This window comes from Polypterus senegalus, chromosome 14, assembly GCF_016835505.1.
Source record: "Polypterus senegalus isolate Bchr_013 chromosome 14, ASM1683550v1, whole genome shotgun sequence".
NCBI lineage: Eukaryota > Metazoa > Chordata > Cladistia > Polypteriformes > Polypteridae > Polypterus > Polypterus senegalus.
This window is the reverse complement of record NC_053167.1, coordinates 70,945,526-70,968,546: the sequence shown is the minus strand read 5'-3', so window position 1 is coordinate 70,968,546 and position 23,021 is coordinate 70,945,526. Positions and strand designations below refer to the sequence as shown.

Below are 23,021 nucleotides of genomic sequence, written 5' to 3'. Positions count from 1 at the left end.
CAGTTGTTTCTTTGCTATATATTATACTTCTAATAAATATAATAGCAACTAGCAAAATACCTGATTCGCAGTGGAGAAGCAGTGTGTTAAAGAAGTTATGAAAAAGAAAATTTTTAAAAATAACGTAACATGATTGTCAATGTAATTGTCGTAGGCTTATTTTAGTATTGAGAGTGAATTTGATGATTGTAAAGAGTTTAATTTATGATTGTAAATGTTTTGTATAAGAAATGCACATTTTTAGGATGTAAGGATCTATTTGTAGAAGACGTTTGCAGCTCTGCCCTTGGGCTGTAAAATGACCAAGCTGTCTGCTGAGCTTACTCTTGAGCATGCAACGTACATTTAGCCATGTGAGAAGCAATCTTGTGTCAAGTCAATGCCGATCTTTTTTAGAGTCTGGCCATGTGACTTATTCATTGTCATAGCGAAGCAGACTCTTACTGGAAATTGGAGACGCTTGAATTGGAATGGGAGGTCAGAGGGTATGAGAGGGATGCGAGGAATAAATACAGCCTCCCACGAGTTCCGAAAGTTCCTTACGGCATAATGGTGAGAACCGTCAAAAAGATGTTATTTTCTAAAGTTCATGATGGGGTATGGTGCGAAATGAAACATACTTAATGTTTTTAAGTATAGCGTAAAGGATAAGCATGGGAAATTTGGGCTTCCAACATGTATTGGAAGTTCCAGAAACAGTGAGGAGGGGTTTCCCCTAAAGGAATGAAATTGCCAAAAAGAGAGGTTAGTTCCGAAAGTTCCTTACAGCATAATGGTGAGAACCGCCAAAAAGAAGACATTATTATCGAAAGATCGTTATGGGGCACGGCGCAAAATGAAACATACTCAACGTTTGTAAGTACAGTGTAATGGATGAGCATGGGAAATTTAGGGTTCCTGCGTACATTTGAAATCACAGAAATAGGAAGGAGGGGTTTCCCCTATATATACTGTACAATATATACGGTTTAGAGGGTACACCCGTTTCCCCTCCTTGCGTGTTGCAATAGGACATAAAACATACCTAACTTTTGTAAGTACACTGCAAGGAATGAGCACGCGAAATTTCAGCTTCCTAACTATATGGAAAGTGGAAGAATTAGTGATGAGTCAGTGAGGGCTTTGCCTTTTCTATGTATAGACTAGCTGATGGCTTCGCTCACTCAGTGCAAGGGATAAAAATAAAATGTAGTATATAAATTATTAAACAGTAAAACATTAACATGTAAGAAGTAAAGATACATTGAGCAGTACTTGAGTGTTTTCGGGTAAAGTACATTTTAAAGGCGCAATAACACAACAGGTAAGTAGCACTAACAGCAGCTTAAATGTATTTGGATCATCTCTCGCTAGCAGGTCCCTTGTGAAAGGTGCTATACGACCACTGTGGTATAGAAATTTCATTTTCTTTTTCTATATTTCCTGCAAATTTCTGCCTGTGATTTAAGAGAAAAAATATTCTGAGAAATGTGGACGCTGCCATTCCGTGCCTAATGGGCAGAAGCTCCAAACAATTCCCAAGTCCAAAACATAACATGAAGAGGTCGGTACATCTTCTTAGATGTAAACCTGTGGTGTAGCGGGTCCACAGCGCACGACAAAAGGTTCATTTTTAAATAAATAATCACCACATTCGCGGCTTAGCAAGGGGGCGTGGTATTGTGGCTGAAGAGATTCTCGGGGCGATCCGTGATTCTTCCTGGGGCTGCTGATTTGGCACAGCTGCCATGCCCTCTTGATAAATAGAATAGCGAGTCAGATAGAGGGGAAGAAGAAGAAAGGAAAGAAAGAACAGTTGGGAGGTTGCAGGAGGAAAAAGCAGGAAGCAGTAGGGAGAGAGAGAAAGCTGGTGCGGGAAAGCGAACGAGTGAAGGCTCACATGCAGCCGTGCAGGCAGCCTGGGTGTTTGGCCAACACCCGGGGCGTGGTAGTTGTAGTTGCTCCCGCAGAGTTTGTTTTTATGAAGGATGGGAGTGACCGGAAGGCGGATGACTCTCGTGTAAGGCCACAGGAGTCCGGACTTGAGACATGGTGTCCCCAGGATGAGAGCCTTGGTCGTTGGGGAATCCCAAGTCGCTGTTCGTAGAGCCTACCGGAGCAAGGGATCGGTAAGGAGACCAACCAGCAGGAGAGTGAACAGAGGGCTAGCAGCAGGTAGGGCAACTCCCCTGCTGAGAAGCCCAGATGGGAGGAGTAGGGGAGTTGCCGCAGGAAAGAAGACACCGGGCTTCGTTGTTTTAAAGGATTCCTACTGCATTATTTTAACCTCATTGTTTTTAGAAGATTTGTTCTATTTAATTTTAACCTCCGCAATAACACTCGTTTTCATGGATTATTTATTTAATGACTTTTGAACGCACTGCACTTATTTTGAACACCTTGTTTTTGTTGTTGTTTTTAAATAAAAGCACTTGACACTTTTTCACCATCCCCTTGCTTTGTTGTGCCTCACTGCTAAGCTCATCGGTAACATTACCAACGGTGTAGGGTTCAAAGGCTCACATGAAGACAGGTGGGAGCATGGAATGAACCCGCATCATCACAAAACCCTTCATCTTCTTAAAAGAATTAATCACAAAAGCAACCTTGAATGTTGCGGGGTTTTAGTGACCTGAACTCTTACAAAGAGTTCTCTTTACAAAGAGAGTACTGCTTCGATGGCGCAGATTACACTCATTTGCAAAGATTTCCACTCTCCCAGGAGCCGACGGGGCACTCTAAGAGTCACAAACAGTGCGAGAAGAGAGGACGCTGCCCGAAACTGCGAAGCTCTCGACCCGGCGGAGGAGCCCAACATTCCGAACCTCTGAGCATCCACTTTGTTCTCATGACCCCTCGCCACTGAAGGCGGTGTTGTCTTCACATTGTTTACAGCTCGGCGCAGTTAAAAAGTAGAAAGACGCAAAGCTGTTTTCCTCATCTCTTCTATTATCAAGTACTGCCAATTAAAAAAAAAAACAAACTTATAATGTGGCAGTTTCCACGACAGTCATGTGGAAGAATAAATAAAACTTCTCTGTCAGAACGTGCGTGGTGGCAGACGGCTCAACGCTGGAGTCCAGAGAGAAGGCCTGGGAGAGGGCGACGCGGGGTGGATTTCTATGGGATAGATCGGCGTGTTTGTGTTTACTTCTTTTCAATATCAGTAAAATAACTCTCACACAAATAATAACAATTTGTAAAGACGATATAAAAATGGCGTCCACAAATGAACCGATTAGTTCCTGTATTATAATATGTTCTCTGGTCGTACGTAATTTCCGTTTCGCGTGGTCATATGTAATTTCCGTTTCAAACGCGAAAAGAATTTTATATATATATATATATATATATATATATATATATATATATATATATATATATATATATATATATATACATACTAATAAAAGGCAAAGCCCTCACTCACTCACTTACTCACTCACCACTAATTCTCCAACTTCCCATGTGGGTGGAAGGCTGAAATTTGGCAGGTTCATTCCTTACAGCTTCCTTACAAAAGTTGGGCAGGTTTTATATCGTATACTGTAATAGAGATGAGCTTCAACGCCGTGGGGGCGGAGTTTCGTGTGACATCATCACGCCTCCCACGTAATCACGCAGTACATAGAAAACCAGGAAGACCTCAAAAAAGCGCTGAAGAAAACATGCATTATATAATTGAGAAGGCAGCTAAACAATAAGAAGCGGCGAGTGACATATACAACCATATTCATGAGTTCTGCTACTGAAACAAAGCACGATGTAAACCTACACTTTAAATTAAGTTCATAGACAGGCTGCTGCTGGCGTTTGTAATTTAGTGCCTGCCCATATAAGGCCGTCCGTCAGCGGCAATCCAATAGCAAACTGCCACGGGTAAATATTCACGGGTGAAGGACTGTGCTTATGGAGAGGAAGATGAGATGGTCAGGGTGGTGTTTGACACAAACTCAGCGAAACTGCGAGAGAAAGTTTTAAGTGCCAGGACTAAGGTAACATTAAATACAGCCATGGACATAGCACGAGATGGCACCAGCACAGCTGGGAACCTTCGATGCATGTACACCGAGTGGCTCACTTGAACTGACGCAGTGCACAGATAAAAGCAACAGTTCCAAAGAGCTGAACAAAACCGAATTACACAATTGAAAAGGCAGCAAAAAATATGAAGCGTCTGATACATACAAACATATTCATAAATCCAACTACTGCGGAAACAAAGCACACGGAAAAAGTCAATGTTCCGCTAAAGGAAGACAGTGTAAAAAAAACCCGTGCATGCAGTGTGTCAGGTCTCAGATAAAGAAGAAGACGAGCTGTTTATTGATGCAGTAAGAAACGAATCGATGAATGAAACCTGTCATCTTTACAACGATTGACAAACACGGAATGTAACTTGAACACAACACATCCTACAAATACGAACCTGATTGAAAGAAATAATGATAATCAAATCCTTGATGACAGCAACACTCAGAAAACAAATACTGTATATTGACAGTCATGTTACGTTATTTTTAAAATGTTCCCTTTTCTTTTCTAGCTTTTTAACACACTACTTCTCGCTGCGATACGCTGGTATATATATATGTATATATATATATCCCGATCTACATACTCGAATAATGGATACTTTATTCGCCATCAATGATTGTTTTGGTAAAGCCATACTCAGTGTATTCATTAGATGAACGGTAAAAAGTAAGAGCGAGGGAGGATGACTTATTGAGGCATGCAGGCTGTAGTGCCAACTCTATCTGAATTGCGCGATCACATTTGAAAAATATATCTTTTCAAGTTCTATTTAGTCCATATGTGTCAAACTCAAGGGCGCGGGCCACATCCGCCCGGCGTAATTATATCCGCCCGAGATCATTTTATATACTGTATTATTGTTATTAATGGCCCGGTATATGAAGCGCTGGTAACACAATAAACTACAGATCCCATAATGCAGCGCTTCAGCTGCCTTGCCGTAACACTTACCGCGTTAATCAAGTCTAGCTTATGATGCTGCAAGTTATTGCGGCTAGCTCACACGATGCTGAAGAGAAAAGTTGATTCTGAAAATAGAGCCTTTAAAAACCGATGGGAGGCTGAGTATATGTTTACTGAACCCGTGTGTCTCATTTGTGGAGCTAATGTGGCTGTAATTACAGAATTTAATCTAAGACGGCACTATGAGACAAAACATCAGGGTAACCTGAATGCAATGCAGAAGATACAGAAAGCAGAAGAATTAAATAAGAATCTGACACTTCAGTGGACGTTTTTCCGCACAATCACAAAGTGATTTCAAGTGAAGCTGCTTTTATGGGAGACACAAATGCACCAGTGCAATTTGCCCCACTTTCCCTGTTGCCAAGTAATGTTAAACCAAGTCGTCACTACGGTGTTCCGAAATACGCACTTTGCTGATAAACTGAGCGCACTGAGTTTGCACGGCGCTTTGGTGACTTTGAAGAACAAAAAAAGTCCGTCTACATGCGGCTCGAACCTTGTGCATGTTTGGTAGCACATATCTGTGTGAGAAGCTCTTCTCAGTGATAAAGACTAACAAAACAGCACACAGGAGCGCCTCACTGATGAGCACCTGCAATCCATCCTGAGAATCTCCACAACACAGAACCTCACACCAAACATAAACGAACTTTTTGCCAAAAAAAGATGCCAGGCGTCCAGCTCTAAAATGACATATGAGCAAAGACAACTGAATGATTTGATTTGTTATTGCTGAAAGGAACACATTTTATTTATATTTCTAGGTTTTGTTATGCAGCATGTTCATATTTGAATTTGTATAATTTTGACAGGATATATTTTTATGGAGAGCAAAATCTTTTGGGATATTTAAAATCTAAGTTTATTTTTATATAAAATTACATAAGAGTAAAGAAATTTGAATGTTTGTTCTTTTAACGTTTACTTTATTTCTAACTTTTATAATTTAGACAGGATATATTTTTATGGAGAGCAAAATATTATATGTTGTTTAAGGTTTGAGTTGATTTATTCATGAATAATATTCCTGTCTGTTTTTACCATTCCTACCAAAGATATTTCTGTCGACTAAATAAAAATTCCTTCTATTTAAAATTTAAATAGAACTTGAACAAATACGATAGTTCATAATATCCACGCAGACTTGCACGTAAGAGCGGGAGTCATCCGTTTTAACAAACAGCGTATTGCACTGATACGAAATAGCTGTGTGTGTATATATGTAGATATGTATGTATATGTATATATGTTTATATATGTGTTTGTATATATATATACATATATGTATTTGTGTGTATATATGTAGATATATATATGTATGTATATATGTGTGTGTGTATATTTATAGATATGTATATATATATATGTTTATGTGTGTGTGTGTGTAAATATATATTATATATATATATATATATATATATATATATATGACAGCAACACTCATCACTCACAACAGTGACAAAACAATTACATTGACAATCATGTTACGTTATTTTCAAAATGTTTCCTTTTCTTTTCATTGCTTCTTTAACACACTACTTCTCCAAGCTGCTGGTATTTTGCTAGTGTATATATATATATATATATATATATATATATATATATATATAAAATAGTGTTTTTGGTATATGGTCTGTATATAGTTTTCTTCCCACTTATTCTTGAATGCTGCTTCTAATAAGCCTGTGTGGACATCCAGTGAAATATTTCCTCCATTTATTTGTTTTTAAATGCTACAATCATTTAACTACTCACTGTGTTTTCTTTTTATGCTGTAAAGTTGTTAATTTTGTGCTAAAAATTTTAACAAACATTTAAGATTTTTGCATTGGATTACATATATTACATTTAAAACCAGCAGTGAATATTTACCTATAGCTTTAATCTGTGAGCTTTCTATTACATGCATTGATTTGGCATTAATTAAAATTACTTAATTTTAGATAAGTGACACTGCAACACACGTGTATTTTTCCTAACATCATACATTATTGGATTTTATTATTGTTTTGTCAACTGAATGTGTGTTTGTCTGCATACAAATCAACTCCACTAAATCCATCTCTGCCAAATTTTGCACAGATTTTGCATTTGTAGAGTGGAAGACCACAGGCTACGTTTCATTCTGATGAACTCCTCATTCCTGAGGAACTTCATTTAATGACCACAACTGTGCTTTATTAGGAAAATCAATCCGGGAGGCATTTTTGGGACTTTGCACAGGTATACAAAGTTGCTCCCCACAGTGGATATTTACTGTAAAAGTTTAGTTTAAAGCCAGCATTATTCCCCTGTGGAACATATTAGTTACTGCACCTGTACTTTATGCCATCCTGCAAATTGCCAGGTGCCTCTGCTAGTAACTATTAAATACAAATGGGTAGTATGGATAGAAGTGGTCAATGCTGTTGAACCATGTTTATATATTCTTCTTAGATTTGCATGTTCTTCTTTGAGTATTCCAGACTTCCTTCCATGTCCAAAAAACATCTGCTGGTTTAATTGGAAGTTTTAAATAGGTGTGGGTGAGTGTGCCCTGTAAAGAACTTGCGTTCAGTTGAAGGTGGATTGTGCCTGAAACTACTGAAAATATTATTTTGCTTCCTATGACACTAAAACTGAATAAATCTGGTACAGCAATTGGGTCAATGGAAACTAAACTAACTAACATATTTCACACATCTCGGAGGAATGATGGTTAAGGCTAAGAATGCTTAAGTTGACTAAATGCAGGGGAATGGAAATTTTTTGAAGTGACTGGTTTTAGGTTTATTGCTTAAAAGATAACAATGAATGTTAATACTCCTGCACAGTGGAAGATGATACATTAACCAGATAGTAGGAAACTGCAATCTATGTCTGAATTATTTTTTTACTTTATTCAAATAATTGAAGTAGAATTAGAACTCACTGTTTAAAGATGAAGGGCCACTAATAAAAGATTAGAGGAAAGAAAACTTTTAAATAATGTTGCTACAAGAAAACAAGAGCAAAAAAGGACCAGAAGAGGACAAACTTTAGCTGCTCCACTATGATATGGTAAATGTGGTTCACCAAATACTGTACTAACAAATGCTGGTAATTATACAATTCATTCTTAAAACATAAATCTCTCAATTAGTGTTCACCCGTTTGATCAAATAGCAATAATGGTGGTGGATGGGCAATTTCAAGTTCACATTTACCCTAAATAACGTATATCATATTAAGAATTTAGTACATGAATTAGCATTGTGGAAGATTATATAAAAGGTGCTCAAAGTGGTCTGGGGACTCCATTTCAAGGAAACATTTACTAAAGGACCTTATTGAATAATACCTTTGGTCAACTGTTTTCATTGCCCCAAAACCTCTTCATACTAAGCAGCTTCCTAAAGGATGTACATGTTATTAATGAAATAAAAAAGGAAGCAAACTTAGCAGATTAAACAAACTGATTTTGTTCAGTTATTCATGCAATGCATAATCTAGAATATTCGCTAATTTAAGTTCTTTTAAAAGAGTTCAAATCATTGGCACACTACAAAACCTCTTGGATAAGGATGAGAGCTTACCTGTCCAGAGATGGAGTCAATTTATAATGTTTGGTTTGTTCCAAAATACTGTCAATAATTTTTTCTGAAAAAAAAAAAAAAAAGTAATAATTAGAAATTAACAATTAAAAATAAACACTGTTTAAGGATTACAGGGGAGAGTAGAACAGACATGTTAATTATAAAATCAGCTTGATTGTTTAAATTACACTTTATTTGTTCCCATTTGGAAATAAAAAAAATTGAGGCACAATAAAGAGGATAATTTAGTTCACCACGTTACTCACTCTCAGTTCTCTACTCATTAAAAAAAAAAAACATAAAAACACTGCAGGATGTTAAATTGCCTTTATTTTAAAGAAGCGTTTAAGGCTGACCAACAGAAGCAAAACATATTGCTAAGCACAATAAAGTTAAATACAGCAATGAGTGAATTCTGAAATACTTGCTCTAGCTTATTCAAATTTTAAAACTAGCAGCTAAAACAGGCAATTGTTTCTGATATTAAACAATTTGTGAATAAACCCTTGGGATTAATAAAGTATCTATCATATCTTTATCAATAACTTCATATACAAGTGCAATATCTTAAGGTCATTAGATCTTCAGCATGACTACAGCATAGTTCAGAATCATTATCCTCTACTGAAAAATAAGACCGTTGTGAGAAAATAAAATTAAAAACATCTGATTTTTTTTTAAATGCCCTATAGAATACCAATGACAAATTACACCTAAGCTTTTAAATGATGTGTGCATATTTGTAGTTTCAATGTGATTATGTTACTACCCACTATAGCTATGGTATCACTACAGTGGTCGAACAGTTGCCACATACTGTATAACACTGTCCCACCTTCACAATGAACTTTCAGTTGCATTTTAAAAAGGCTTAACAGAATACAAAAATTAAATACAATCTATTTATTATACCAAAAGATTTTAACCAGAATACAGATGTAAAGAAATGAATTGTTAAAAAAATATTTACAAAGCAATGCAAGTTTGAAAATGGCATAGCATTCTGGTGCATTTAGGTACATCATGAGACTTGGGTAATTGATTTGAAAGTTGGAACATTTCACATTATTTACTTACTTTAAAAAATCTGTTATAACACTTGTTTATTACATACTTTTATAACAAAGAAGACACTCATTCATAACTGTGATAACAGAATGCTGTTATGTGTGTTAGTATATTACATACAAAACACTCTAATAGGTTTGTTGTGGCTCAATAGCTTTCCAAGATAAAGTGATGTAGCAGAAAACCTATTGTTAGTTGTTGCCTGTGGAGAGTTAATCACTAATTGCACTTCATATTTCTCAAAACATAACATTTTTGAAAAATATACCTGTAGAATAGTTAAAATCTACAAACCGGATTCGAAAAAAGTTGGGACACTATACAAATCGTGAATAAAAACTGAATTCAATGATGTGGAGGTGCCAACTTCTAATATTTTATTCAGAATAGAACATAAATCACGGAACAAAAGTTTAAACTGAGAAAATGTATCATTTTAAGGGAAAAATATGTTGATTCAGAATTTCATGGTGTCAACAAATCCCAAAAAAGTTGGGACAAGGCCATTTTCACCACTGTGTGGCATCTCCCCTTCTTCTTACAACACTCAACAGACGTCTGGGGACCGAGGAGACCAGTTTCTCAAGTTTAGAAATAGGAATGCTCTCCCATTCTTGTCTAATACAGGCCTCTAACTGTTCAATTGTCTTGGGCCTTCTTTGTCACACCTTCCTCTTTATGATGCGCCAAATGTTCTCTATAGGTGAAAGATCTGGACTGCAGACTGGCCATTTCAGTACCCGGATCCTTCTCCTACGCAACCATGATGTTGTGATTGATGCAGAATGTGGTCTGGCATTATCTTGTTGAAAAATGCAGGGTCTTCCCTGAAAGAGATGACGTCTGGATGGGAGCATATGTTGTTCTAGAACCTGAATATATTTTTCTGCATTGATGGTGCCTTTCCAGACATGCAAGCTGCCCATGCCACACGCACTCATGCAACCCCATACCATCAGAGATGCAAGGCTTCTGAACTGAGCGTTGATAACAACTTGGGTTGTCGTTGTCCTCTTTGGTCCGGATGACATGGCATCCCAGATTTCCAAAAAGAACTTCGAATTGTGACTCGTCTGACCACAGAACAGTCTTCCATTTTGCCACACTCCATTTTAAATGATCCCTGGCCCAGTGACAACGCCTGAGCTTGTGGATCTTGCTTAGAAATGGCTTCTTCTTTGCACTGTAGAATTTCAGCTGGCAACGGCGGATGGCATGGTGGATTGTGTTCACTGACAATGGTTTCTGGAAGTATTCTTGAGCCCATTCTGTCATTTCCTTTACAGTAGCATTCCTGTTTGTGGTGCAGTGTCGTTTAAGGGCCCGGAGATCCAGTATGGTTTTACGGCCTTGACCCTTACGCACAGAGATTGTTCCAGATTCTCTGAATCTTCGGATGATGTTATGCACAGTTGATGATGATAGATGCAAAGTCTTTGCAATTTTTCGCTGGGTAACACCTTTCTGATATTGCTCCACTATGTTTCTGCGCAACATTGTGGGAATTGGTGATCCTCTACCCATCTTGGCTTCTGAGAGACACTGCCACTCTGAGAAGCTCTTTTTATACCCAATCTTGTTGCCAATTGACCTAATTAGTGTTTATTGGTCTTCCAGCTCTTCGTTATGCTCAAATTTACTTTTTCCAGCCTCTTATTGCTACTTGTCCCAACTTTTTTGGGATTTGTTGACACCGTGAAATTTTGAATCAACATATTTTTCCTTTGAAATTATACATTCACTCGGATTAAACGTTTGATCTGTCATCTACGTTCTATTACAAATAAAATATTGACATTTGCCATCTCCACATCATTGCATTCAGTTTTTATTCACAATTTGTTTAGTGTCCCAACTTTTTTGGAATCCGGTTTGTATTTCAAGATAAGATTGTTGACTGTTTTAGGCAATGATGAAGATCTAAAGCTTTGATGATAAATTATATTGTCAGTAAAATATTTAACCATTATAATGTACAGATCTTGCAACCATGAGGTTGTTTTTAGTGTAAAGTACTGCCAGTATTCGTATTTTTTCACCCTATATGTACCCTCTGTATGCTTACAGAGTACCATTTATAAAATTAGTTTTTTCTTAAATTCAATTCTAGGAAATGGACATTTGCGTTTTTGTTCCTTACATGTACAATTAATTCACCTCAAGCAGCAAAACAATGTTTGCTTCACTTTATACTGGGGGTCAATTTTGCTGCAAGGAGCAACTGTTGGACGAGTAAAAGAGGAAAATATACAAAATATATAAGCGGAACTGACATCTTTCAAGGTAAATTTAAAACAGAAGATGAATCTGTAACTGCCCTTGTACTGCATGTTTCTGTTTTAACATGGATGACTTTGAAATTTTACCAATGCCTTTCATTGGGAGATACACTGTATTCAACGTACATTAATTCAAATTGAAATTTCCTGACAAATTCTTTTGAGGAATAACCAAAATTTCAATAAGATTGGTCCAATGGGAGCCAAGCAGCTTCATGTGGACTGACATGGAAATTGCAATGCTTTTTGTATTATATGTATGTGTACCAAAATAAATAAAAACATCCTGTCCTTTACTGAACAATCAAACTTGTAACATGGAAAAAATAAAGTTATCAAATCATATGTAGGGTGCCTCTTACAGTTTGAGTACATTGATCAATGGTTTACAATAACATAAGACATACAAGATTCTTAGCATGGCCACTCACAGAGGAATTATCAAAAAACAAACCCAAATACATTTTTGGGTACTGTGGTATAGCTGGTCCACAGCTCTCAGCAAAGGCCAGATTTAAATAAATAATCACCGCACTTGCGGCTTAGCGAGGTGGTTGTGGCTGCAGCAGTTCTCAGGGCGACTTGCAATGTGGGCGTTTCTCACCTAAGTACACATGTGAAAGACTGCCCGCATCTGTGATTGTTCCTGGGGCTGCTAGTTTGCTGCAGCTGCTATGACCTCTCGATATACAGTAATCCCTCCTCGATTGCGGGGGTTGTGTTCCAGAACCCCCGCGATAGATGAAAATCAACGAAGTAGAAACCATATGATTGTATGGTTATTTTTATATATTTTAAGCCCTTATAAACTCTCCCACACTGTTAACACTCCCAACATTATTAGAGCCCTCTAGACATGAAATAACACCCTTTAGTCAAAAGATTAAACTGTGCTCCATGACAAGACAGAGATGACAGTTCTTTCTCACAATTAAAAGAATGCAAACATATCTTCTCAGAGAGAGAGAGCGAGATAAAAGCAAACAATCAAAAAATCAATACGTGCTTTAAAGTATGCCGAAACACCACGATAAAGCGGCATTTTGTAGAGGAGCGTCCGTATCTTCTAAGCAAACAGCCTCTGTGCAAACAGCCCCTTTGCTCACACCCCCTCCGTCAGGCACAGAGAATGGCAAAGAGGGTGAGAGAGAGAGAAAAGCAAAAAATGAAGCACCGCACGGGAAGTATATCTTATATCATTGAGGAGTTTTATGTAATACATGCTCGGATTGGGTAGCTTCTAAGCCAACCGCCAATAGCGTCCCTTGTATGAAATCAACTGGGCAAACAAACTGAGGCAGCCTGTACGATAAATTAAAAGACCCATTGTCCGCAGAAATCCGCGAACCAGCGAAAAATCCGTAATATATATTTAGATATGCTTACATTTAAAATCCGCGATAGAGTGAAGCCATGAAAGTCGAAGCGCGATATAGTGAGGGATTATTGTATAGAAGCGTGGGTCGGCTAGAGGGGAGAGGAATGGAAAGAGAAAGAGATGGAGGTTGCTGGAAGGAAATGAGGAGAAAGCCAGTGTAAGATAGATAGAGAGAGAGAGAGAGAGAGAGATCATGAAGGAGATCGAGCGAACGAGAGAGAGCAGGCTCAAGTGCAGCTGGACTTGTGGGCCCTAGTGAGGTGTTTATCTAACACCTAGGGCAGTTGATTATAGTCACTCCCGCTGAGCATTTGGAGAAGAGCGGGAGTGACTAGCGAGGGAGGTGACTCGCCATGGAAGACAGCGGGTCGGGAGACTTGTGCAGGTAATCTCCAGCGTGGGAGTCCTGGCTGTTGGAGAGAAGCTAAGTCCCGGGCTGGGATGAGAGCGTGAAGCTAGGATGGGGAGGCCTCCAGACCTGTGCAATTTAAAGAAGTTCAGCTGCAGAGAGAGCATCTCACCTGCTGCAGGGCCAAATGGGAGAAGCAGGTGAGACGCTAGTGTAAAAGAAGCACTGGGCTTGTCATTGTTTTAAAGGTCTCCTTCCAGCAACGTTTTAACTTCGTTTTTAAGGATTGTTTTTCTATTTATTGATTTTTACCTCCACGTTTGTTTTATGAATTATTTAATTATTGAACTTATGAAGCACTGCACTCTTTACTTTGAGCACTTTGTTTGGTTGTCTGTTTTAATAAAGGCACTTGACACTATTGCACTATCCCCTTGCTATGTTGTTGCCTCACTGCCAAGCTCATCGGTGACATTACCGATGATGTAGGGTTCAAGGGCTTCCAAACAGCAGATGGGAGCATGGAGCAGAACCCGCATCATCACAGGTTCCAGCAGTACACATCAAAATGACTAATAAACAATTTAACTACACTGAAGAAGGAAATCAGCAATCCACTGCAGCCATTCTCAACATGTCCTGACATACTACTAAGAGCCCTGTGATAGGACACATTATTGGAGTGTCCAGAAAGAGGCTGAATGACCTGTTGGCCACAGATAGCTGGAGTATAGGTAACCTGGGGCCTCATGTATAAACGGTGCGTACGCACAGAAACGTTGCGTAAGAACTTTTCCACGTTCAAATCACGATGTATAAAACCTACACTTGGCGTAAATCCACGCACTTTTCCACGGTACCTCATACCTTGTCGTACGCAAGTTCTCCGCTCGGTTTTGCAGACTGGCGGCACCCAGCGTTAAAGCAGTGCTACTGTTCCTGTGTGGTTACACCTTATTTTCCTGACGCGGCTTTATAAATACACGAAACTAACCGCATATTGTTTATTAGTGTAATGCATCTGATTGTAATTAACTTGTAACAATATAATGGTAGAGGGAACAGCCATAGTATTCCAAATACCATAACTGCTTTAGCGTTGTTACTCTCACTTCTTCTTCTTCTTCTTCTTTCAGCTCCTCTTGTTAGGAGTTGCAACAGCGGATCATCTTTTTCAATATTTCTCTCACTGCACCACTCAGAGTATTTATATCACTGTATCTGAGTGTGAATCACAGCAGCAGCTGATCGGAAAGGGAATTATCGGTATACAGCTTCAAGGACACGCTGTCTCAGCCACTGCAAAATGTTTTAAAGCCTTTCCTGTACGGACCTCGCGGTTCAAAAACAGAAACGATATCATTTATAAGGTGAAATTCAGCAAAATATGTTTATTAAATTATACAGATAAAACTTTAACTTCATTTAAATAATCTATATTCTTCACTGGGAGTGTCGTTAAGGATAGAATAATTAAACATGTACTACGAAGATATTTCAATGTTCTTTAAATGTTTTGAAGAATCGGCGCTAAGCTTACAGATGGCTTAACTTCTATTACAGAGCTGATTGTATGGCGATCAGTTACTTGGGGAAAGAAAAGCACTGACTGCAGTGACGGCTACGCCAATATATATTGAATATAAAACAGAAAGAGAAAATAACAACACAGCTAAAAACACAGCGACAAATTTCGCAAAAGTTAAATGCTTGTGTCATGAGCAAGTGGCGCCTATCCAGTGTCTGCAACGGACATAGCCATCCACTGTGCATAAGCTACTTTACTGCCGGGCAGGCGAAGGAGCCACCGATTCTTCCTCTGCCCAGTGCCACCACAAGCCTAGAGCCGCCCCTGATTGTACTACTGCAATAAATTATTTCATCAAGTGAAACACATGTTTAATAACGTGCTTTAACTCCTATCATCATGAAAATGATATCACGTATACATCTCAGTATTTTAGTTTTCAGAGAACTGTAATATTACGAATGTAATTGATTCTGTGTCCAGTTGGAGGAAGAGAGCCGGTTTAAAAAGCAAGTAGTGATTCACACACATAGAGCACATAGAAGATCAAATACAAAACAAAGAATTTAACGTGCTGCTTTAATTACGATGTGATTTGAGAAACTGGTTAATTAAATGATTTTAAGATGAAGTTTATGATGTTCTACTTTAATGACAAAATAAACTACGTGATTAAAGTGGAAATGTCGAGATTGAAGTTGACATTTCGTGCTTTTTCCTCACTGTGTGCCTTTTTTCTCTGTACCCTAATAAGCTTTCATATGACACTCAGACAGTGGGCTTACAACTCGGCTTTTCGCGGTGACTTTGATATGTGACTTCTTTTTTATTTCTGGCACTGTGCGATTTGTGAATGTGAGATTTCAAGTTTCTCCAACACGCTATGTCACTCGATCAACTTCCTTTTGTTGATTATACCACGGTTTATTTGAACAAATAGTATGTTTTTCATTTGCCTCCACTTGGTATTCGCTGAAATTCTTATATTTTCTCCCGAGCTTTTCCCATTGTCTTTTCACAGGAGGCTGCGCTTAAGGGCGATTTATATTGATTTGCATTTTCAAATAGGCGTAATTCTGGGAGGATTTGGGGCGTTACATAATGTATGCACGGCGTTAGTTGTCACGCTGATCGGGATTTATGTAGCGGAAGAACGTGGAAGTTGGAGTACGCACAGATTCCTGCATCTGGATTTTTCTGTACATAAACACATTTCGGCTTTTGTGCTTACGCCATGTTATAGTGCGAGTTCTACGCACGGCGTTATACATGAGGCCCCTGGAATTTAGTTTTCCTCTTCTCCACTTCCAGCTTGGCCTTAACCTTATAATATATTTTATGAACATCACTTTGGAATTGAAAATCAAAGTGCACTATATATAATATATAATTAAAATGAGTTGAAATTAATATTTCAGTTCTGAACGCACTGTATATAACTATATAAAACCAGATATAAATCCAGGTGTGAAAAACTTGTTGCATCTTTCCCAAGACGACTCATGGCTGTATTAGCTCAAAAGGGTGCTTCTACTAAATACTGAGCAAAGGGTCTGAATACTTAGGACCATGTGATATTTCAGTTTTTCTTTTTTATTAAATCTGCAACAATTTCAAAAATTCTTTTTTTTGTCTGTCAATATGGGGTGTTGTGTGTACATTAATGAGGAAAAAAATTAATTTAAATGATTTCTGCAAATGGCTGCAATATAACAAAGAGTGAAAAATTGAAGGGGGTCTGAATACTTTCCGTACCCACTGTATTATACACACACAGTGCATTTGGAAAGTATTCACAGCGCATCACTTTTTCCACATTTTGTTATGTTACAGCCTCATTCCAAAATGGATTAAATTATTTTTTTTCCTCAGAATTCTACACACAACACTCCATAATGACAACGTGAAAAAAGTTTACTTGACATTTTTATAAATTTATTAAAAATAAAAAAATTGAGAAAGCACATATACATAAGTATTCACAGCCTTTGCCATGAAGCTCAAAATTGACCTCAGGTGCATCCTGTTTCCCCTGATCATCCTTGAGATGTTTCTGCAGCTTAACTTTTGGAAAGGCACACACCTGTCTATATAAGGTCCCACAGTCGACAGTTCATGTCAGAGCACAAACCAAGCAAGAAGTCAAAGGAATTGTCTGTAGACCTCCGAGACAGGATTGTCACGAGGCACAAATCTGGGGAAGGTTACAGAAAAATTTCTGCTGCTTTGAAGGTCCCAATGCCTCCATCATCCATAAGTGGAAGAAGTTTGAAACTACCAGTACTCTTCCTAGAGCTGGCCGGCCATCTAAACTGAGCGATCGGGGAAGAAGGGCCTTAGTCAGGGAGGTGACCAAGAACACGATGGTCACTCTGTCAGAGCTCCAGAGGTCCTCTGTGGAGAGAGGAGAACCTTCCAGAAGGGCAACCATCTCTGCAGCAATCCACTAATCAGACCTGTATGGTAGAGTGGCCCGACGGAAGCCACACCTTAGTAAAAGGCACATGGCAGCCCGCCTGGAGTTTGGCAAAAGGCACCTGAAGGACTCTCAGACCATGAGAAACAAAATCCTCTGGTCTGATGAGACAAATATTGAACTCTTTGTTGTGAATGCCAGGCGTCACATTTGGAGGAAACCAGGCACCGCTCATCACCAAGCCAATACCATCCCTACAGTGAAGCATGGTGGTGGCAGCATCATGCTGTGGGGATGTTTTTCAGCGGCAGGAACTGGGAGACTAGTCAGGACAAAGGGAAAGATGACTGCAGCAATGTACAGAGACATCCTGGATGAAAACCTGCTCCAGAGCGCTCTTGACCTCAGACTGGGGCGACGGTTCATCTTTCAGCAGGACAACAACCTTAAGCACATAGCCAAGATATCAAAGGAGTGGCTTCAGGACAACTCTGTGAATGTCCTTGAGTGGCCCAGCCAGAGCCCAGACTTGAATCTGATTGAACATCTCTGGAGAGATCTTAAAATGGCTATGCACCGACGCTTCCCATCCACCTGATGGAGGCTTGAGAGGTGCTGCAAAGAGGTATGGACGAAACTGGCCAAGGACAGGTGTGCCAAGCTTGTGGCATCATATTCAAAAAGACTTGAGGCTGTAATTGCTGCCAAAGGTGCATCGACAAAGCATTGAGCAAAGGCTGTGAATACTTATGTACATGTGATTTCTCAGTTTTTTTATTTTTAATAAATTTGCAAAAACCTCAAGTAAATGTTTTTCACATTGTCATTATGGGGTGTTGTGTGTAGAATTCTGAAGAGAAAAATGAATTTAATCCATTTTGGAATAAGGCTGTAACATAACAAAATGTGGAAAAAGTGCTGTGAATACTTTCTGGATGCACTGTATATATATATATATATATATATATATATATATATATATATATATATATATACATATATATATATATACATACACACACACAAACAAGCATACATTTTTTATTTGCACAATAATAAATTCCTGCCTTATTATTAAACAAATAACAAATCCAATTAAAAATATAATAAGCAAATAATAAGGATTTCAAATTCATTTTTGATGTGGAAATATGTGAACTGTGAGTAACTGAAAACAGGAATAACTGCTTACATTTAAATAACATTCTTAGAACACAAAAGTTGCCCAGAATCACACATTACAATAAATCAATGTCTAAAATATTTTCCTTTGAGTTGCAAACTATTCGTAGACAACGTGCTACCAGTTCACAAAATTAAGTAGGAATACAATATTTTAAAAGCAACTATGCTGACTACAGTAGAGTAAATTAAAGAAGAAAAACCAGGGTTCCAGAACACAACAATATGAGAAGTGTTGACAGAATCAATGAACAAGCAAGTCATCCAAGATGAATCTTACAGCTATTTAGAGTGAAAATACAATGATTTAAGAGTTAACGCAGAAAGTCATAAGCTTTCCAGAGCATTACCTAAGGGGCCTTGTTTCAAAAGATAAGAGCTGCATCTCATTGTTTTGGATTAGACCAAAGGATATTGCATTATTATAAACTGCCTTTGAAATTTTACTGACATTTATAGGCAAAAAAATGGACTTTGGGCATAACTCACAGTGATGCTGTTTTTAATTAAACGTGGAAATTGCTGTAAGGTACATTATGCATACTAATATATAAATAACATGAAATACATTAAAGCAATTAGGGGGAAGTTTATACTTGGTAAAGAAGAAAAAACAGATGTGACAAATGGTAAAATTTCATACTATATGAGATGATTCCGATGCAAAACAAACAAATTTCCTGAAGGGTCAGTTTGTCAGTTATTAAATTAAATACTGCATTAACATGTTTCTTTAATGTTTGTCTTCAATAGATAATCATTATGTATATAAAACCATCACCCAATCAAAAATAAAACATGCAATGCTTCTTACATCAGGTGTGTCTAGATATTCCAGCAGAATTTAAAGGCCACTATTTAACATTTTGAGGGGCAAATCACAATAATACAGCCATCAATTCCCTTCCTGTACACTTAGCAAAACACATTGTAATTTACCAATTGTTTGTGAAATTTTGTGTACTCATTGGATAGGCTACAGCACATGTAAAGCAAAGATGATCTATTACTTATCAAATTCATTCCTGTAAGGGGTTTGGTATCTTGTGCTTCAACTAAGTATTAACATTAAGGAAAAAAAAAAAGATTTAGACCTACATTAAAAAACAGAATTAGCTAAAGCAGAAATACAAGAACTATAATGACAAGGAAAATCATTTAAAACTTACCCTGTGTTTTAATACCAAAAGGAGGAACAAAATTACTTATTTTTCCCAGATGTCTAAAGTTTCTATCAAGAAACATTACAGCTGGTTTGGAGAACCTGCAAAACAGTAAACATATAAATAAGTGCATAAGTGTTTTTCATTTTACTGGGAGTATGTACAGAGACAGGCGGAAAATTTGCAATTATGGAGTAAACAAATTAAGAACAGAACTCTGTGAAGCAGTGTTAATTACAACATCACAGTGGTTTCCTAAAAAATTCTTTATTGAATAACAACAAAAATAAAATACCAGCAAAAAACTTGTCTCAGGTTGATATAAAATAGTTCATTAACATAATGTATTACGTGCTGGGCTGGAAACTAAAAAATAAGTCATAAAACTTTACATGTCCTTAATGAAAGATACACTGCACTCTGGCAAAAAAGATTAAACCTTTGGTTCAACTTGCAAAGGCAAGATTCAGCTTCATTCTCAAATCCTACAGATGGTAAAAAGTGACTTTTCACTGTGACTTGTCACCTTTACCACACTCCTTTTAAAATGTTTTTCATTGCTTAAAAGATCAATCAACCCTTATCAAACCATCTCATGATTCCAATGCCTTGATAAATGGAAAGGTCTCCAGTAAAATGACCTTTTGCCTTTTTTTTTCTTTTCAAAACAGGCACTAAAGTTGGCCTTTGACAGCCTAATAACTAACGCTCAACAAGCTTTAACAAGTATTTTGTGAATTTCTCATTCTGTGACCTCTTTGCTATGACCACATGTTTATCTCATTCAAATACAAACAGACTCTTGAACAGTACTGCTGCCCAAATGATAACATAAACACTAGACCAGACTCTACCACTGGTACATGCAACACCTGTTCAATGAGTGCTTCTACATAAAAAGAAGAGGTCCACGGCAGTGCACATCCGTAGTAAGGTTTACCAGGGAAACAAGGCATAGAATAGGACATATTTAACCAAGAACCACAACCTTTCACCAAGGCAGATTTTCACTTTGTTAATAATAAAATCCAATCTATAAAGTCATAATATGAAACCTACTTTAAAGATACATCCAGGGATGTGCTGGGACACATCACTAGTGATGTTTCCTGAGGTCATCAGGTGTTTTGGGTCTCAGAACATCAGGCACCCTCGCTCAAGACACCCAGCCAGGGTTGCTCAGGCTCAATTTTGTGTCCCAGCAGCAATAGACCGTGATTCAAACCTCCTGATGCAAAGCCACCGGCAGGCCCTCTCTGCAGCCTCTATGGTGGACTTAATGGCTCTCTTTTTTGCAGCTCCTGACATGCATAAAGAGTGGCCAGCAAAGCCTCTACAACTCACCTCAAAGGGCTCACAACAAGCATTCCAACCACTCCTTCAGCACTGCTCCACCAGCTCATGGTATCTGGGCCACTTCCATTTGTTAGCCTCTTCAGTATGGTCCTTCCAAGGGACTGTCAACTCCACTATAAGCAAATGCTTTTAAGAGGCAGATGTTAATACCATATCTGGCATTAAAGAAGTGGTTGTAACATGGTCCGGGAACTTGAGATGTCTGCCCAAGTCTACACCCAGTCCAACACTGAAGTGAGCAGGCTGGCTGTTATGGAAAGCTGTGGCTGAGACTGCTCTCCTGCCCTGACAAAGGTGATGTCCCTCTGGCTGTGAATGATGGACTCTGCCACTGAGCTGAGCAACTGGTTGTGTCAACAGCGGTAGTGCCCTCACCGAGGGCTACTGTGCAGCTACTGAGGATGTGCTCCAGTAAGCCTTTCAAGTGCAGAGAGGACATACTGGAAACTCAGTCATGCCCCAGTTATGTAGATTTGCTGGGCTGGGTAGAACATCATAAAAGGTTTGAACCATGAACTTGATATGCTGTGGATCTGCTGGCAGATGTCACCCCAAGATAATTTCCTCTCCAGCACTCCCTCCCACCTTGTCCATGCTCCCTGCTGTCACATGTCCACTATCCTGCTGGTTCAGTCCTCCTCCACACATGTATGGACTTCCTGTAGGACTAGATGGCATCTGTCCTTGCCATGGGCCGTGTCGTACCGAGGTTGTGAGATCACTCCCAAACACGTCTGCACTGTTGTCAAAACACCCACCAGAGCCTTGTATTTCAGCCAAGACTCTGCCAGCTCCAGACTATCCTGGGCTCTCCACTTCCTACCTGTTTGTACTCTGTAAGAGTCCCTGGAGTCCCAATAGAGCAGTGCCTCTGTTGTGCGAGACCCTTCAAACTCTTCTTCAAGGCTGCTTATCGGAAGCTGGAACTTACTCCTCCTCCCATACAGTGCTGCACTACTTAAACTGCATGGCAGACCCAGCCATCTATGGAGGTGACAACTAATCTTCCTCTCCGGGCTGTCCACATTTGACATAGTCACCTTGCACACCAGCAGAGGCCACAGGATACAGGGCAAGATGCCATGTTAGTATAACCAAGCCTTGAACCTGCCAGGTAAGCCACATTTGTCTACTGTGGTGAGCCAAGTCTCAAGCTTCTTGATCATTGCTTGGACAGCCATTGCATCCCTAAGGCTAAAGTAAAAGATCTTGCCAAAGTTTGTGACTGATTTTTCTATAATGGATGGTATTGCAATCCGTCCACAAAAAAGCAAAATTTGTCCACCACCTTTCTGCTCTTCAGTACCATGGCCCTGGATTTTGCTGGTTTAAAGCTCATTCTTGCCCAGGATAGGAGCTTTTTCAGGCCCTGAAGGATCCACCTGCCACCAGACACTGATGTAGTGGTGACAGTCAAGTCATCCATGAATGCTCTGACGGGGGACTACCGAGTGTCAGACTTGGACAAAGGGTCTCCACACTGAGAAGCAAGATGGACTGCACTCAGCCTCAGCTGCCTTGACCACCATGTTCATGGCAAAGGCAAAGAGAATAACTGAAATGGTACACCCAGTTATTATCTATTTCTCAAGCCCGGTGCCATTCAAATGTTAAGTTCCTAGTTGTGACTCTAATCCAGAAGCTCCTATAGTAATTCAGGATGAGGTCCTTGATCTTACTGGGTACATGGTATCGATCTAGAGTAGATTCAACCAATGTACTCATTTTTAAGGAGGAAATCTGTCATCCTTCTAGACAGGACGCA

The 23,021-nt window shown here is 38.8% G+C and overlaps 1 protein-coding gene across 13 annotated transcripts in view; it reads right to left on the bottom strand.

Annotated features, from left to right (window-relative positions):
• Positions 1 to 23,021, bottom strand: part of st3gal3a (ST3 beta-galactoside alpha-2,3-sialyltransferase 3a) — a 394,364-nt gene that overhangs the window by 106,087 nt on the left and 265,256 nt on the right. For all 13 annotated transcript variants that reach the window (XM_039776580.1, XM_039776584.1, XM_039776587.1 and 10 more), the window contains 2 exons: positions 19,907 to 20,001; positions 8,538 to 8,601 (listed from right to left, as the gene is read on the bottom strand). In XM_039776580.1, coding sequence (XP_039632514.1) covers positions 8,538 to 8,601; positions 19,907 to 20,001 — 159 coding nt within the window. The remainder of the gene's footprint in view (positions 1 to 8,537; positions 8,602 to 19,906; positions 20,002 to 23,021) is intronic.